Genomic DNA, 19,688 nt, shown 5'->3' with positions numbered 1-19,688 from the left:
CAAAACTTCCCACTCTGCCAGAGCCACTCCATTCCCAGACCCTCGCAGATTATCAAACGATTGATGAATGGCAACTGCCGGCACAGAAAATATCCTCCCACGCAGAAAGCAGATTTTATAACATCTCCCCAGATGGTGAGCAAGAAATGCAAAGCTATCTAGATCAAATAGAACTGTTTGAAAAATATGCTAGGGAGGCGAGAGTGTGTTTTGAAGAGATAAGGCGAAGTAGAAGAAGCTCCCCCACTCCCAAAAAGTCTGAGGACGCCATCTTGTCTTCTTCAAAACAACAGCCTAAGACACACCCCACAGAGTTCATTGGTCAATTAGAACAAAGAGACATGTACACGTCACCGAGGTCACGTGGTCCCTTTGAGTCGACTGAACTTCCGCATACGTATAGAAAGGAGAGGCAGCCAAAAAGTGAAGCTGCACTGCCATCTGCTGGCGGAGAAAAATTATTACAGCAAAAGATTAAGCAATTGGACCAGATTTTCAGAGATCTGTCTATGAGTCCTTTAGAAGCCAAAACTTTGTCTCCAGAGGTTAAGTCTTCAACACCCCCTGGCGGCGTTGAATCCTCCCTAGATGAAAAAAGGCAAAGCCAAAGGCGAATTCGAGGAAGCCAATTTGATGTTGCCACGCAAAGGCCAATGATGCAACCCCAGCATCCCCTGGTTCAACAACCAGATTTGCAACCAGAGCAACAAATTATTCCTCAGCAGGTATTCACAGTCACCCCCTTGACTGGTGAGTCCAAATTAAAGGAGTCAGGAGAGAATTATAAAGCCTGGGTCAGTGAAATTGCGCTCTTGCTTCGAAGAGAAGGCACATATTCCATGGTTTTTAATCCTCCCCGTCAGCCCTGGACACCTGCGATAAGAGATCTCGAAAACAGAGCTATCACGACTTTACTCATGTCAATGGAAATTGAGATCCAAGGTATCTTTCCACCTGATGCAACTGCCCAAGAAATATGGGCTATTTTGGAAGATTGCTACAGGCCCGTTTCAATTGAATCCTCATGTTTGCTCATGTCTGAGTTCCATGGTTCGAAGTTGAAACCTGGTGAACGAATTGGTGGACATTTGACCAAACTGAAAAGAATGAGAAGTGAATTGAGACAAAATGGCCATGTAATCGATGATATCCAAATGATTAGCATCATCATTAACTCATTGAATTATGAATGGAAAGATGCTGTTGCAAAGATTAACTACGTGCCTATTGCTCAACGCACAGTTAACCACGTTTGCAGACTTTTAGTGGAAGACGAAGCTATCAGGTTAGCTACCCCACATCTGCAACGGCCTCCAGCACCAAAGGCTCCAGCCAGACGTCCCTTCCGAGGAAGAGGCTACGCTCCAAGGATGCCAAAATGCTACACCTGCAACCGTGTGGGACATGACACCCGGGATTGTCCCCAACGAGTTCCAGCTCCCGCCACGTACCAGCCCAGAGGAACAGATTCCAGAGGCAGAGGTAGAGGCGGAAGACAAGGTCGTCGTGGTCCAAGGCATGATTCACAAGCTCCACTTGCAACACTGGCCATAACCAACGTTCCACAACCTGATCCAAAGTTCGACAGACGTCTTTTGTGGACTTTAGATAGTGGAGCAGCTGTGCACGTTACCCACAGAAGGGAACTTTTCACAGAGATGGGCGAACCAGAGCCCGAGTATCGAGAACTGTATTCCTTCACCAACCACACTTGCAAGGTTATGGGAAAAGGAACTGTTTACATTGAAGAGCTCGATACACACATCCCTGATGTTTATTACATACCTTCAGCAACCAGTAATTTGCTTAGTCAAAGTCACTTGTCTAGAGAGTTAAAGTTCCAGGTTCACCACCTCGAAAAAGCAAGTTACTTAGTTAAAGATGGTGATATTGTTGCTGAAACCATGCTGATTGGTGGTGTTTATTACTTAAAGCCAAAGCCTAAAGGGCAAGCACAGGCAAGTATGCAAACTCCAAAAAGGCACAACGCAAACCCAGAGAGAGTTGTCCCAGAGAGAGAAAGCGTTACTGTGCCAAAGGCTCCTAAAGCCAACAAACAAAGAAAACAGAAACAGATTGCTCAAAGCAAGCCTGAGGGTCCTCATGAAACTGTTAATGTTGAGAATTCACTAACTGGTAAACCTTTGCATTCCAGGTGTATTCACAAGTGGCACAGAAGATTGGGGCATGCCAGTTTCCGTGTTCTTAGAAAGATGCCGGAGTTCGCAAAAGGTTTGGATCTAAAGGGGTGTAAGGTGTTTTTGGATTGTGCCGTTTGCAAAAAGGCTAAATCCAAGGCGGCTCCAGTTCCAAAACACGCTACACGCCGGTCAACACGCATTTTTGATTTGGTACACACTGACATAGTGGGTCCTTTCCCACCAACACTTGGTGGCAGAAAGTATTTTTTAACAATTGTAGATAATCATTCTAGATATGGATTTGTATATCCTATGAGAGAGAAATCTGAGACCTTTCAGATCTTTAAAGACTTTGCAGCGTTTGTTTCTACACAATACCAAGTTCGCATCGCCAGAATCCAGAGTGACCGTGGTGCAGAATTCATGTCTCAGCGTTTCCAGGACTGGATGCGTAAGAATGGAATTCTTCATCAGACATCTGCTCCATATACACCGGCTCATAACGGAGTCGTAGAAAGAAGACAAGGGGTTCTACAAACCATGATGCGTTGTCTTCTAGAAGATGCCAATCTCAGTAACGCATACTGGGGTGAAGCAATCAAATATGCAAATTACATTGTCAACCGTACTTGGAGCAGTGTAATCAATCAAACTCCTTTCTACATGCTGTATGGCTACAAGCCTAATCTCAAGAACCTCCATATTTTTGGTTCATATGCTATGGTAAACACTCCTATAACTCAAGGACCAAAGAGACTAAGATTTATGGGTATTGATGATAATTCAAAATGGTACAAATTCATTGATACTAAACATGTGATTGTCATTTCACAATCTGCTAATTTTGAGGAAGACATTGACTGGTCCAGGATTCATTCCAATGATCCTGAAGTTTATTTTCCTAGAGATGGTGTTCCAGATGCCACGCAGCCTGATGACAATTCGCAGGCAGATATTCCTTCTACCAGTTCTTCACAACCTGATGTTCCGTCTTCTCAAGCCGCGGATGCTGATGCTAGCGACGAACGTGAGGACGAGGATGATGATGAAGAAGAAGAAGAAGACTGGTCTGTTGTTCCTAGACGCTCCAAGAGGGCCACAAAAGGAATCCCTCCACAACGTTATTCATGGCAACTGACAAAATCACCAGTACCTTTGATTTGCAACGTTACTCTTCCTCCAGAGACATTCACACAAATCAAACAGCTTCCTGATTCAGAACAAGACAAATGGTATGATGCAATGCAGGATGAAATGGACAGTTTGAAGAAACTTAATGTATTCACACCTGCAAAACCTCCAGCAAACAAGAAAGTCATTGGCACCCGATGGGTCTACAGAATCAAGAAGAAACCGAATGGTGAGTCTTTATACAAAGCCAGACTGGTAGCTCAGGGTTTCGCTCAACGTTATCCTGAGGACTACACAAACACTTACTCACCAACAGTCAGAACTGAAAGTGTAAAAATTGCTTTAACCACTGCAACTATTCTTGGTTTAGAAGTTTTCCAATTTGATGTGGACACAGCTTATCTACATGCAGACCTAGATGAAGAGATCTACGTGAGAAGCCCTCCAGGATTCCGAAAGCAAGAAGGGGATACCTGGTTCCTGAACAAAAGTCTTTATGGTCTGAAACAGTCAGGTTTAATGTGGTATTTATGTCTTACTGACAAACTAAATTCAATGGGCTTTATTAAGTCCGAAACTGATGAATGCGTGTTCACAAAAAGATCTAACAATGCATATGAGATAATTCTTGTTTATGTTGATGATATTGTTTATATTGGTCCAAATAAGAAAATGAGTGAGATTTTTGCCAAAAGTTTGCAGAGATACTTCACACTAAAATCTTTAGGACACATTAGCACTTATTTAGGTGTTCAAATTGAAAAGACACAGAAGGGGTTTAGTCTTTCACAAGAGGAGAAAATTGACCACATTCTACATCATTGCAACATGAAAGATGCTAGCACAACAAAGACACCCATGCAAACAGATTTTCACAACTTAACACATGAACCAAGTCCTGAGTTCGAGGATCAAACACTCTATCGTTCAGTCATTGGTTCACTATTATACATTAGTAGTTGGACCAGACCTGACATCGCACTTAGTGTTAATCTTTTATCACGACACGTAGGTAAGGCAACACAATTTCATTGGTCATGCATTAAGAAGTTGTTGAAATACCTGAAACACACTAAGCACATGAAGTTATTGCTAGAACCAACACACACTGATCAACCAAAGTTGATTTGTTTTGCCGACGCCGACTGGGCGAGCGACAAGAAGTCACGCAAAAGCACTTCTGGTTACATGATGTTCCTAAATGGTTGTCCTGTTTACTGGCAAGTGAGAAAACAGAGTTTTGTTTCATGTTCATCTACTGAAGCTGAATATGCTTGTGTTTCAGATGCTTGTAATTCTCTAACGTGGTTTGATGCTTTGATCACAGATATCTGGACACGTCCGATTCGACCAATCACCGTGATGGAAGATAATGTATCTGTTGTCTATATTTCTGAGTCACATTTTACAGGTTCTAGGTCCAGACACATTGACATTCGTTATCAAAACACAAAGCAATTAGTTAAGCAAGGTTTTGTTAAATTGCAATATGTTTCTACACATGATCAGATTGCAGACATGCTTAACAAACCACTCGCCGCAAATCAACACGAGTATCTGCGAAAGAAGATGTGCCTTAATTGATGATTTGATGACGTCAGCCCAGACTAGCAAAAGAAGGGGTGTCACGATGTTAAAAAGTTTGCTAGGCCTGAACTGCCTAAACTGATACTCAAGAGTTAAACTAAGAAAGCTTTATTGCGCAGGTCATAAAACAAAAAAGGGTTCTTATCTGAAAGTGATTTATTGCGCACGCGTTACACATTCCAAAATTCCTCTCTTCTTTGTTCGGCAGCTAACTTTGGCAAACGTAGCTTTCATTATCAAAATGTAACCAATTAGTTATTTTCTGTTTTCATCTACTTTTATTATTTTATTATTAAAGTTTGTTTATTAATTAGAATACTTTTAAAGACTTATTTTTCTCAATATCTCAAAAGATATGCAGAAGGGAATCAGCCACGGTTCATCGATCTCTAACAGGGTGTTTTTTTCCCCTGACACAGTGCCTTGAACCAGAGGGCGGATGCCCTATCTAGAAAGCCGGAGTACTCAGACCCTGCTGACTCACTGCCCCCCCGGACGGTCCTACCCGTCGAGTCCTTCGCTGCAATCCAGGAACCCGTGGATTTACGGTCGTTGATACGGAATGCGCAGCGAAACGACGAGTGGGTAGAACAACGGCGGGCAGAGGTAGGGCCGACATCCCCGTGGACCTTTGACGAGGACCTTTTGAGGTATCGGGATCGGCTCTATGTGCCTGCAGGACCGCTCCGTGGATTGGTTCTCTCCCAATGTCATGACACTCCGGCAGCGGGACACTTTGGCCTGTTCAAAACTTTGCACCTGGTTTCCCGTACGTTTTGGTGGCCTCGCCTGCGACACGACGTGCAGACGTACGTCACGTCATGTGTGCAGTGTCGACAGGCCAAATCAGCGACGGGAGCTCCTCCAGGCTTGCTACAGCCATTGCCGACCCCGGACAGACCCTGGGGAGCCGTGTCCATGGACTTCTTGACGGAACTGCCTCCGTCATCCGGTTTCACTACGGTCCTAGTGGTGGTGGACATGCTCACCAAGATGGCACATTTCATCCCTTGCCGGAGATTGCCGACAGCCCGCGCCACCGCCCGCATGTTCATCCAGCACGTGTTCCGGCTGCACGGCCTACCTGACCGGGTCGTCTCCGATCGTGGTACACAATTCACGGCCCAGTTCTGGAAAGGGCTGATGGCCGCTCTTGACGTTCAAGTTTGTCTGTCCTCGGCGCACCATCCCGAAACCGATGGAGGGACGGAGAAGGTGATTGGGATTCTGGAACAATATCTGCGCTGCTTCGTGAACCAGCAGCAGAACAATTGGGCGGAGTACCTCGCCATGGCGGAGTTTGCGTTCAACAACTCGCAGCACTCCTCCACACGGACGACGCCTTTCATGGCGAACGTCGGGTACCACCCTCGTTTTTTCCCTCTCACCCCCATGGACTCTCCGGTCCCTGCAGCGCAGGATTTCCTCTCTGAGCTTCAGGCGGTTCACCAGATGGTGCGCCGCTACTTGAATCAGGCGAAGGAGGATTACAAGCGGGTGGCGGACAGGTCTCGCCGTGCGGTGCCGGAATTGGCCGTGGGTGATCGCGTGTGGTTGTCCACGCGGCATCTTCCGTCCCACCGGCCTACGAGGAAGTTGGACCACCGGTATCTGGGGCCGTTCCCTGTGGAGGCCGTTATCAATCCGGTGGCCTATCGCCTGACCCTCCCGCGCTCAATGCGAGTACACCCGGTGTTCCATCGCTCGCTCCTGATCCCTGAGCGGTCGGATTGTCCTCTCCGACGTCCCTCTTCGCCCCTGCCGTCGTCGCCTGAGGTGCACGCACGGCCATCGCACAGAGTGACCCGGATCCGTGACTCGAGATGGCTCAAGGGTCGGTTCCAGTATTTGGTCGACTGGGCGGACGAGGACTCGGACGGTGGGACCTGGACCGATGCGACGGCTGTGCATGCTCCAGCTTTGGTGCGGGCCTATCATGGACGTTTTCCCTCCCGACCGCATCCCGAGCGTCAGGCCCGGGGGAAGGGCCCTGCGGTGAGGGATAGTGTTGTGGCCCAGCCGGTGCCGGTGCCGCTGCCACCAGACTCCGACAGCGAGGTGTCCTCTGAGTCGGCTCAAGAGGAGGTGGGGGACCCTGGACAGGGTTCCGACGCTGAGCAGGGCGCAGAGAGGCTGGTTGGCCACCAGGGGGCGCCTGAGGCATGGAGCAGTGGTGAAAGCCAAAGGAAGGGGGCTCCTGATGTCATGCCTTGGAGCAGTGGAGAGGAGTCACAGGACAGTGAGTCAGACAGCAGTGAGCTATTAGATGCTCGTTACCGACGTGCTACCCGGCGTAAGGAGCAATTGAGCAATTACAGGAGGTAATGGCTCTCAGCTGCTGATCATTAGACTCCTCTCCAGACTATAAAGGGACTGCTTGTGGACACACCCTTTGCAGGAATCAACTGATCATTGGAGTTGGAGAAGCTCAGATCTGTGTCGTACTTTGGCAGGCTGGATTGCTGCTAAAGGTTTTACCTGGATTACTGTCAATCTGTTCCCTGGACCTTGGCTGCTAAGGTGATTATCTGGAGCTTGGTAGCTGGATTGCTGCCAAGAGGTGTCGCTGTAGCTGGATTGCTGCCCAGAGTGCTATCTTGACCTTGGCAGGCTGGATTGCTGCCAAGGTGGAACCTGTATGTCAATAAACATCTTTGAAGAGACTTTGTGTCGGAGTGTCTTGGTATACAAGAGGAGGGGGTCAGAACAATTAACTCAACAACTGCAGTGATTCACTTAACAACTATGGTGAGAAAGGTCATAAAATGGGGCAAAACTCACTTAACAATTGTCTCACTTAGCAACAGGAATTTTGGACTCAATTGTGGCTGTAGGTCGAGGATTACCTGTACTTGAAAAACCGTGATGAAACAGCTTAAAAACACTTAACCCTGTCCTGGTGGAGGAGCTGACGTCACAACGACACGGCGTGTGATCTTGGAGTTCCAAGATCGCAGTCGATACTTTTGCCGCTGGACGGTCCTTTTGGACTTAAACCGTCCCGAAGAGACAGTGATAGGGAAGAGTATGTCCTGCTGATCTCAGGGACATCGCAGAGTCCCTGATTGATCCAGGAGAATCTCTTTTTGCCGGCGACAGAAGCGCAGCCATTGAAGCTGCTGAAGTTGGGACAGCTCCGGAACGGGAGGAAAACAGAAAGAGAAAGCGTGTCCATCTGGTGAGGAAATATTATTATAAAAGAGACTACCCCCCCAAAAAAAAGCTAAATTAAATTTGAACAAGCGGTGAAATTAAGCTACATTAGACAGTGTGTTATCCTTTTTTTAAAAAAATTTCTTTTACGGATGGAACTTTTGCAAATGTTTCCTATTCTTTAAATTGAACAGATTAGTTTTTCTTCTATTACTTTTTATATTCTTTTTTTTATACCTATGGATTAAAATCTTTTTCCTTATTTTTATAATGCTGGATTGGATGTTTTTTTTCTTTTGTTCCATTTAAGAATTTTGTTTTCTTTAAGCCTGGAATATAAAGAAGATATAAAAGGAATACAAAGAGGGCTGTAGTCAACAGAGGGTAAGGAACTAACACTGCCACTTGGAGGCTGGAGGCTTGGAAAGCTTGGAAATATTGTCTATTCTTTTTTCTCTTTGATCATTTGATTTTGCATTTCAAGGTTCCTCAGCTTGTTTACAGAGAGTGATAGCGAGAAGAGCATGGGTTGTTTATACAGGTGCTTCTTGGGAGCTTCATTGGCAGCTGGAGTGGAGGGAAAACAAAGCCTTGTCTTGAAAGATTATAAATGAACTTGCTTTAAATTTAATAAAAAGTTTTGAATGCCAGAGTGGCAGTGTTTACAAGTTGGAAGAATGGCACAACATGAAAAAAAAACTTTAACATTGCAAAAGATTATGTTTGAAATTCAAAAATTATTAGAAGTAATAGAGAGAATTGAGAAGAGATTGGAGAACATAGATCTTAGAACAGCAAAATTTGATGGAAAAATTGAGGATGCTTATCAAATGAAGAAAGTGGAGGTCAGAGTTCTAAAAACTGAAGGAAAAAATAAACAAAGAAGCAAGATAATTGTGGATACTGACAGTGAACTGAGTGTGGTTGGAAATGGAAAGAGTGGAATATGGAAAGGGGAGATAAATGGACTGGAGCTCTACCCCAGATCTCAAAGTATAGAAGAAGAAAAGAGAGAAGAATGGATGGATGGAACTAAGGAGAGAAATTTTGTCAGGAGCACTAGTGATAACCAAAGATAAGTGATCAAAGAAGCAGATGGAGGGTTTCGAGCTTATACGAGATATGCAATAAGCAATAAGTTGCAAAGAGAAGTCCATACAAAACTTACTAAGGAAATAACCAGAATAGTAATGCCACAAATGGCAAGAGATATGACTGCACTATTACTGGAAAGACACAGGTTGATGTAATGAAAGCTTATAATAAAAAATTAAGTCAATTTAGTTAAATTTAGAGCATCAAGTATAAAATGAAGTGATAATGGATACAGTTAAATAATTGATTGATAATGATAATATATATATATATATATATATATATATATATATATATATATATATATATATATATATATATATATACATACATACATACATACATACATACATACATACATACATATATATATATATATATATATATATATAGGTTTGATAAGAGGAAATTTGATATAAATTGCAAATGGTGATTACAAAAGGAGGTTTAGAAACTCTGTTATTAAATATAACCAATTTTTATATAGAACATGTTCTAAAGATGTAATGTTACTGGATGATATTGGGAAGAGCTAATGGAATGCCATTATGTGGTCTTGCTTTAAATTTGGAATATTTTATATAAAAGGACATAAAACAATTTTAGTCAAATGAAGGTTGAGGGATGATGATAGTAATATATATAAATATACTTGATTTAAAATATATGATTTGATATGAATTGTAGGTGGTGACTGTGGAAGGGATGCATGGAGGTTTTTGTAACCAATCGACACACTTTCTACAATTTGCAATGGAAGATGGTTTTGTGGTTTGTGTGTGTGTGTGTGTGTGTGTTTTGTTTGTGTTTATTCAAAAATAAAAAAAAATTCTATTAAAAAAACACACTTAACCCAAATGGATAGCCCAGACTAAAGTAATCTTAAAAGTAAAAGTTCCCCTCGCACATATGTGCTAGTCGTTCCTGACTCTAGGGGGCGGTGCTCATCTCAGTTTCAAAGCCAAAGAGCCAGTGCTGTCAGAAGATGTCTCCATGGTCATGTGGCCAACATGACTAAACACCAAAGGCGCATGGAACGCTGTTATTTTCCCACCAAAGGTGGTTCCTATTTTTTCTACTTGCAATTTTTAAGTGCTTTCGAACTGCTAGGTTGGCAGAAGCTGGGACAAGTAACGGGAGCTCACTCCGTTATGCGGTACTAGGGATTCAAACCGCTGAACTGCTGATCTTTCTGATCGACAAGCCACTGAGCCACCGTGGCCCTTTAAATAACATTATGGATGACAAAAGTCAAATAGGGATCTTAGAAAAACCTCAGATCTGGAGCTAAAGCTAGGTTTTCAGAGAGGGGGGGAGCAGCCCTTATTACTATAGGATGCTGTTCCAGAGGATGGGCTTTTCTTGATTGCAAGTTCCTGTTTAGGTGGGACCGCAATACTTTGCACTAAATGCAATATAAAAGCTCCAAAAAACTGAGCTCAGGTTGGCCTTGTAAGATAGGCTGGCATTAAGCTTGCAAGTCACCTAATGGTGAGCCAATGCGTATTTACAATGCGTGTCCTGGACTTATGACCAAAGTTGAACCCAAGATTTCTATTGCTAAGCCAGACAGTTAAGTGAGTTGTGCCACATTTTACAACTTTTTGCCATAGCTCTTAAGCCAATCATTGCAGCCTTAAGTGCATCATGTGGTTATTAAGCTTTCCCCATTGACTCTGTTTGTCAGAAGCCAGCTGGGAAGGTTACAAGTGATGATCGCATGACTCTGGGACACTACAACTGTCGTAAGTACAGGCTAAGTGTATAAACTGGTCATACTGGTTGCTCCCTTCAGTTGTAACTTGGAATGGGCACTAAATAAATGGCTGTAAATTGAGGACTACCTGAATTTAAAAGAGAGGGAGAGAGCTCCACGTTGTGCATCTCTCTTGTGAGACTCACCTTAAAGGCTTCCCGCCTCTGGTATTCAAGTTTGGCCATCTCTTCCGCAACCCAGGCCGGGATATCAGGAATTGAGACTTGGATGACATATTTGAGCAAAAGGGCAAAATGCTGCGGAGAGAAGAGAGACAGGCTGTAAAGAGTAAGGAAGATGACTTTGACGGAGGTACAGAATAACAGAACAACAAGAGTTGGGAAGAGACCTTGGAGGTCTTCTAGTCCAGCCTCTTGCTCAAGCAGGAGACCCTATACCAGGAGTCTGCACCCTTAAACACTCAAAGAGCCATTTGGACCTGTTTCCCACAGAAAACACCGGAGCCAGAAACCTGGGTGGGTGTGGTCAACTTGACATAACTCACTCCCAACCTGTCACACGACACACACACACACACACCAGCCATGCCTACCCACGTTTTGTGGCTCCCGGTGTTTTCTGTGGGAAACTGGTACCTCTATGTATACATATCTCTTTCTCTCTCTCTCTCTCTCTGTCTCTTTCTCCCTGTCTCTCTCTCTCCCTCACACATCTCTCTCAGGCCAGGCAAGGAGTGACTGGAAGGGAATGGTGAGGGGCGGGGCCAGCGGGTGGTGGGTTCAGCCAACAGGGAGCCACAGCAGGGGGACGAAAGAGCCGTATGTGGCTCCGGAGCCACGGGTTGCCGACACCCGCCCTATGCCATTCCAGACAAGTGGCTGTCCAGTCTCTTTTTAAAAACCTCCAGTGATGAAACACTTACAACTTCTGAAGGCAAGCTGTTCTACTGGTTTATTGTTCTCACTCTTAGGAAGTTTCTCCATATTTCCAGGTTGCTTCTCTCCTTGATTAGTTTCCACCCATTGCTTCTTCTAGTTCTGCCTTCAGGTATTTTGGAAAATAGGCTGATCCTCCTCTTCTTTGTGGCAGCCCCTCAAATATTGGAACACTGCTGTCATGTCACCCTTAGTCCTTCTTTTCATTAGGCTACACAAGGTCTATCACCCAAATAGCAAGGGGTGAAACATAACTTATTCATAGAAACTGGTGGGTAAGCCAAGAATTTTTGCTGCTAAAATACATCCCCAAAATTGGATTCAGCTTATCCAAAGATGGACTTATTCACAACTACCAGTATATACTGCAATTCTTTTAAAAAGTGCCTGTATATCTCTTTATTCCATATGTAATTATGATTAAAAGCTCATCTGTGGGTAACCTGGCCCTCATATTTTTAACCAAAATACTATGGGGAGGGGGGGAAGTGCCACCCATGAATAAGCCAACTTTTAAAATGTATGTATGTTTTCATCTTTATCATTGGCTTATCTACAGTTGGTATATTTTTGTCATGGTATGTTGGTTAAAAATGTGAGGGTTGGTTTATGTATAAAGATGCATAGAAAGTCCAGCACAAACAGATCATATTTAGAACAGGCTTAGATACTTCCCTAATTCACAGGAGTATAAGAAAGGGAGCGAGGTATAGAACCTATTTCAGTCTTGCAAAATTCTGCTATTATAGTCAATCTCAACAAAGGAGTTTTAGATTTCCTCTGGAGCTGATTACCTAGGCTGGTAGTGGAATGGACAGAAAGGGGCAGAAAGCAAGTTGTGTTCACACACACAACAATAGTAAAGGTTCCCCCGCACATATGTGCTAGTCCTTCTTGACTCTAGGGGGCGGTGCTCATCTCCGTTTCTAAGCAGAAGAGCCAGCGCTGTCCAAAAACATCTCCTTGGTCATGTGGCCGGCATGACTAAATGCCGAAGATGCACGGAACACTGTTACCTTCCCACCAAAGGGGGTTCCTATTTTTCTACTTGCATTTTTACGTGCTTTCGAACTGCTAGGTTGGCAGAAGCTGGGACAAGTAACGGGAGCGCACTCCATTACGCGGCGCTAAGGATTCGAACCGCTGAACTGCCGACCTTTCTGATCAACAAGCTCAGCGTCTTAGTCACTGAGCCACCGTGTCCCTTACACACAACAATATAGAAAACCAGGTTCTATCAGAAGAAATGTATTTTTAAAGATACTGTTATCAAACTAGAATCAAGATTTTGGTTCCATTATAAGAGAGAGGTTTTTTAAAACTTTTAACCTCATTTGTATATAAAAAATTTACATAGCAAAATGAGCTACAGGAAATAATAAAAATGCATGGGCTCTTATGACAAAAGGCCATCAGACATTACCTTCAGACACCACGACCTCTGTTACACCTGTAACTAGATAGAGTCTACATCCTTCCAAAATTGCTTCAATGGAAAATTATATTTGTAATTTTTAATGGGCTGAAATTTTCCAAATTTTGCATGGTCTCAGACCTGCAAGGTCTTGGACTCTTTACATTTACTGTATTTTTTGAGGTATAAGATGCACCCTCCCCCCAAAAAACAGGGTGAAAATTTGGGTGCATCATATACACTGAATGTCGCCCCAACCACCCGCCCACCCCTACCCTTTTTTGGCCTTTGCCTCCCAGCAATTTGCCTCCTTGTAGCAAACAGCAAACAGCCTGCTTCAGTTTCAGCTTCAGCACAGCCTGATTAACACAAGCAGCTGATTGTCGGTTGGATCGGCTGCCCGACCATCAGCTGTTTCAGAATGCAGAGATTGCCATTGCCTATTGCCGCCTCCATGTGCCCCATTTTTGTCCTCCACATCCCATTTTTGGCCTCTGCGCATCCCGTTTTTGGCTTCTGCGTGCCTCATTTTCCACCCATTTCAATCCCTGCTACCCAGAACAGGCCGAAAATGGGGCGTGCGAAGGCCAAAAATGGGGCATCGATGCGGAGGCTAAAAACAGGATGTGGAGGCTGAAAATGGGGCGCGTGGAGGCGGCAAAAGGCTATGGCAATCCCTGCAACCTGAAATAGCTGAGACCCGACAATCATCTGCTTGTGCTAATCAGGCTATGCTGAAGCTGAAGCTGAAATGGGGCTGTTTGTTGTTTGCCGCAAGGAGGCAAATTGCTGGGAGGGAGAGGCAGATTTTCAACCCCCCTTGTTTTCTTCCTCAAAAGCTAGATGCGTCTTATACTCAGAAAAATATCGTAATTAATGTCTGGTATCTTTTCAGTGTTATCACTTGAGATCTTATACTAACTCAAAGTGAGACTGCTAAACTCAGATCTGGGCATAAGGTGCAGTTCTGAGACAGGAAAGAGATTGTTATTCAGTTGCTTCTAAGTCCTCATGATGTAACAGATGTCACTTCAGCAGGGCTGTTCAGTAATCATTAGACTTTGAGGTCTTGTGAGATGAGTCACCAATGATATTATTTAAACTTGCGGTTTTCTCTTGGCTTTTCTCCATTGCCTTCAATGCTACCAGACATCATTGGATCTTTGCCAAAGACTTGTCTTTGCATTATGTGTCCAAAGTATTCCCAAAGATACTTTCAGCTCCTACTTTCCAAGTTTTCTCCTAAGACCTGGCTCAGTTCCCAAGCCCCGGGATCAGGATGTCTCTGGGGATCTTGCAATGGACCATAGTAAGGAGGTGGATCCCCAGGAGGGAGGGGAGGAGTAAGAGAGGCAATATTATGTGTGAGAGAAAGGGGATGAAGGCAGCCTCTCCCTAATACAGGCAGCCGTCAACTTAAAACAGTTCATTTAGGGACCTTTCAAAGTTACAACAGCAATTTTTTAAAAAGTGAGTTATGACCATTTTTCACGCAGCCATTGTGGCATCCCCATGGTCACATGATCAAAACTCAGACACATGGCAACTGATTCATATTTATAATTATTGCAATGTCCCGGGGTTATATGATGACCTTCTGACATGCAAAGTCAATGGGGAAGCCATATTCATTGATCAGCCGTCTTCGTAACTCAACAATTGCAGTGATTCACTCAACAACTGTCGCAAGAAAGGTCATAAAATGGGGCAAAACTCACTTAATGTCTCATTTAGCAACATAAATTTCGGGCTCAATTGTGGTCGTACAGTCGAGGACTACCTGTGGCTCACAGAGTATATTGCAGGTACAGATAGTGGAGTCAGTCTGGCAAGATGATTTTTTTCTCTATAGGTGTGGAACAATAAAGAACTCAGCTTGGAAGAACTGCCTGCCATGTGTCATTCTTGGAGGTGGGGCTGACATTGTGACGATACGACGTGTGATCTTGGAGCTCCAGGATTGCCATCAATATCTCTGCCTTTGGGCGGTCCTTTTGGACCTAAACCGTCCTGTAGAGACGGTGATAGAGAAGAGCACATCCTGACGATCCCAGGGACACAGCAAGATCCAGGAGAAGCCCTTTTTTTCTGGCCACAGAGAAGCAGCCATTGAAGCTGCTGAAAGTTGGGACAGCTCCAGAATGGAAGCAAAGCGGGAGAGAAAGTGTGTAGAATTGGTGAGATAAATTTTATTGTTAGAGAAGAGAACACCCCAAAAGATCAAAAGTAAAGTTAAAATTGAAGACAGAGGAGGTTAAGTGGCGAGATTAAGCCTGAGTCAAACTTAGTGTGTTATTTTTTTTTCTTTTTAATACTTTTATTGATAGAATTTTTACAAACGCGTCTTACTTTTTAAACCGGACTGGTTTTTTTTCTTCTTCTTCTATTTTTCTTTTTTTAATACCTATCGATTAAGACTTATTTTTCATTTTCTTTTTTCAACGTTCTATTGCATTTTCTCTTTAAGAACTTTTCTTTTTCTCCTTAAGCCTGGAATATAAAGAGGGAAGTAAAAGTAGAAGAAAAGAAGTAACACTGCCACTTAGAGGCTTGGAAACATTGTTTTTCTTTTCTTTCTTTAAACATTTGATCTACATTTCAAGGCCTTTGAGTTTGTTTATTGAAAATGATAGCGGGAGGAGCACAGATTGTTTATACAGGTGCTCCTCTGGGGTACTATCAGTAGCTGGACTGGAGTGAAAAGAAAGCCTTGACTTGAAAGAGAGAAGATTGCAGTGAATTTGTTTGGAACTTAATAAAAAAGCTTTATTCTATATAGTGGCAGTGTTTACTATCTGGAGGAATGTTGCAGCATGGAAAAGAAAAGGAAGTGACATTACAGATGATTATGATGAGAGCTAAATAGCTTGAAATGGATCCATACTAGTCTCCCTTTATTTATTTATCAGCACACACGATTGATAATATGAAATTTTATATAAATTGTAAGTGAGGACTATGGGGAGGACGCACAAAAGTTTTGTAACCAAAGATAAACAATTTCATGTAAAATACAATATAAAGAGGTAATATTACTGGATGGTTTTAGGATGATGTAATAAAATGCCATAATATAATTTTATTCTAAATTTAGAATATTTCACATAAAAGGAAGTAATAATAGTTAAAGTCAAATAAATGTTTAATAATGATAATAATGTTATACATATATATTAGATTGATAATATGAGATTCTATATAAATTGTAAGTTAAGACTACGATGAGGAATATTGGACTAAAATCCACACCTGGTTGGAAAAAAATGAGAAAATACCAATGCAGGAGGAAGTTATTCATAAAATAATGGAATGTCCTGAAATGAGTAAATTGATATTTGGAATTAGAGAACAAGAAGATAAACAATTTTATAAGATATGGGATTTATTTTATTAATGGTTAAAAAATATGGAAATGAAAGATACTAGAGAATGTTATCAATGCAAGAATAATAGAATGATACTGAATATAACGAATGCAATGAATTGTTATAATATAAATGAACCCAATAGTTAGTCTATCTCCTTTAAAATGAAGGAATAATAGTGATAGTCAAACAAATGAGGTATAATGATAATGTATACAAACATATTCGATTTGATATTATGTGATTCGTATAAATTGCAAGTGATGACTATGGAAAGAATGCACAAAAACCTTGCAACCAATCGACATTCTTGCTTTAAGGTCTGATATCAATCTAACCATTAAGCAAGTTGCCCAGGGGTGGGATTCAGCCGGTTTGGGCAAACCGATAGTTCCGACGATCAGTTGAGAGCGAACTGGTTCGCTCTGACGATCAGGTGGGCCCGCCTGCCCTTGTGCTTTACTTATCTATATCCTCTCAGCTGATTAGCTCCGCTCTGCCGCGCCTCAGCTGTGTTACTCCCCAAGCAGTAACGTTGAAGGGAAATTGTGGGGAAATTGTGCATGCATGCACAGCATGCGTCAGGCATGTGTGTGCGCGAAGCTCGCACGCGCAACACACAATCACTGAACCAGTTGTTAAACCGGCCGGATCCCACCACTGAAGTTGCCTCTTTCTTCTCAAGAATGCACTGTCTCCCTCCTGGGTGTCCTTCCCAATTCTGAATGCAGCATTTTCATCTAATGGTTTTTGTTGTATGTATTGTCGAAGTCTGGAGCGTACAATCTTGAGCGTTAAGCTGAATAAAATGAGGGCGACCGTTATTCCTGGCTTTAATCCAGCAACATATTTATTTAAAAGAGTTATACAGCTGCCCACCTTACGCACTTCTGAGCGGCTTACCACAACCATAATAAACTACCAATAAATAAAACAATCAGCTGTGGGATTCCAAATCTTTTCCTACTGGTTCTATGAGAGAGTGCTTTGTACGCACGCGCAGCACTCAAAGACCACTCTCGGTGTAAGCGGTGGTGAGCTGAGCTGTTGTTTCACTCAGCTGAGGCATGGCAATCTGCTCTGGCGCATGAATCAGCTGAGCTAAAAAACAAGGGAATATAGGACAGGAAATGGCGGGAGGGCGCGGCCAGCCAGAGGTGGTATTTGCCGGTTCTCCAAACTACTCAAAATTTCCGCTACCGGTTTGACAGAAGCGGTCCGGACCAGCTGAATACCACTCTGAAAACAACAATTAAAAACAATAAAACAAAAACCCTGCACTGTAATCGCGGTGTTAAGTATCAGCACACCTTCTAATTGTCCTCTGTTCTTTCTCAGTAGTTGGATGAATATGAAATATACAGAAAAGAAAGTTTGGCAAGTCCACCAAAGAAATAATACAGGTCGTTCTTGACTTACGACCGCAATTGAGCTCAAAATTTCCACTGCCGAGCGGGACCTTTGTTAAGTGAGTTTTGCCTTAGTTTATTATCTCTCTTGCCGCAATTGTTAAGTGAATCACTGCAGTTGTTAAGTTAATGGTTGTTAAGTGAATCTGGCTTCCCAAATGACTTGTCAGAAGGTCGCAAAAGGTGATCACACGATCCCCGGGGGACTCTGTCTGCAACCCGTCATAAATATGAGTCAGTTGCCAAGCGTCCAAATTTTAATTATGCGACCGTGGGGATGCTACAATGTCGCAAGTGTGAAGAACGGCACTTTTTCGGTGCTGTTGTAACGTCCAACGGTCACTGAATGAATGGTTGTAATTCAAGGACTGCCCATAGAGCAGTGTTTCTCAACCTTGGCAGTTTGAAGATGTGTGGACTTCAACTCCCAGAATTCCCCAGCCAGCGTTACTGGCTGGGGAATTCTGGGAGTTGAAGTCCACACATCTTCAAACTGCCAAGGTTGAGAAACACTGCCATAGAGGAAAAAAGAAGAAGAAGAAGAAGACGATCACACTCTTACCTCTAGCACCACCACAGAGATTATAGCACCTTCTGGACTCAGCCATGGAAAAAGACGCTGCAGCTGCCCGCACTGGCCAATCAGGTAACAGTTCACCACAATGGCCAGGACCCCCATGGCTTCCATCACTTTCTGCAGAGGTAGAGAAAAGGGCCTTTACTTAAAAAAAAAAATGAAACTCTTTCAGGAACTGACTTGAGAAGAATCATTCTCTTCTTTTAGCAACTGGGAAAGAAAAACTGTATAATGTACAGCATAACAAAAACAAGCCTGAGGGAACCCCCAGAATGACAGGCGAAAGGACATGTCCTTCATACAATATGCGGGACTCACTGCCACATGATACGGCAACGGCTACAAGCCAAGGATTTTCACCAATTGTATCCAGTTCCATTTTAAATTATTATTTTTTAATCAGATTTTAATAATAATTTGTGCCTGGGACTCTGCCTTTTGATATGACCCAAGAGCTAATCAATAGAAAAAAACTAACCAAAAGGGAGGAAAAATAACATTCATTTGTGGAAGAGGAGCAGTGAGCTGTCAATCAATGGCTTTCAGGTAAGTAAACAGAGCTTTCCTAATTTACCTCAGAATACAGGTAGACCTCCATTTACACAACAATTCGGATTAGAACTCTTGTTGCTAGGTAATGTCATTAAGTGAATCATTATGTGACCGCACACGAGTGTCATGACTTTTTGCCAGTGTTGTTAAGCGGATTAAGCAGCCGTTAAGGGAATCCAGATTTCCCCATTGACTTGCTTATTGGAAACCAGTTGGAAAGATGAGAGATGGTGATCATGAGAGCCCGGGACACTGCAGTTCCAAACACCGCTAGGCAGTTGGTGCAAAGCTAGTTTGCCCCCTGTGATGCAACGTGGAATAGCATGCATGTGTGAACTAATAAAGTTGCCAGAACTACTCTGTGTTAAAAAGCATAGTAGACTTTTCTGGCTATGGACGCCATATGCTTTAAAAAAAAAAACCCTGCAGTTGTCATTAATATAGCTGGTTGCCAAGCCTCCGAATCATGTTACCATGGGGAGGGGGGCTGCCATGGTGCAGTGTGACCACCATTTTAACTTCAAATTGTTGCTAAATGAATGGTCGTAAATGGAGGACTACCTGTATCAGTTTGTCCATGGCCCAGAAGGGAGGGACTATTGCCTTCATGAA

General features: G+C 43.1%; 1 protein-coding gene across 2 annotated transcripts in view; it reads right to left on the bottom strand.

Moving 5' to 3' along the window:
* Positions 1 to 19,688, bottom strand: part of ANO8 (anoctamin 8) — a 106,611-nt gene that overhangs the window by 12,644 nt on the left and 74,279 nt on the right. For both annotated transcript variants that reach the window (XM_081958347.1, XM_081958346.1), the window contains exons 15-16: positions 18,510 to 18,641; positions 11,010 to 11,120 (exon numbers count right to left, since the gene is read on the bottom strand). In XM_081958347.1, coding sequence (XP_081814473.1) covers positions 11,010 to 11,120; positions 18,510 to 18,641 — 243 coding nt within the window. The remainder of the gene's footprint in view (positions 1 to 11,009; positions 11,121 to 18,509; positions 18,642 to 19,688) is intronic.

This window comes from Natrix helvetica (genome assembly GCF_964273705.1).
Source record: "Natrix helvetica genome assembly, chromosome: 1".
NCBI classification, from domain to species: domain Eukaryota; kingdom Metazoa; phylum Chordata; class Lepidosauria; order Squamata; family Natricidae; genus Natrix; species Natrix helvetica.
The sequence above is the reverse complement of the archived record's forward strand: the minus strand, read 5'-3'. Positions and strand labels throughout refer to the sequence as shown.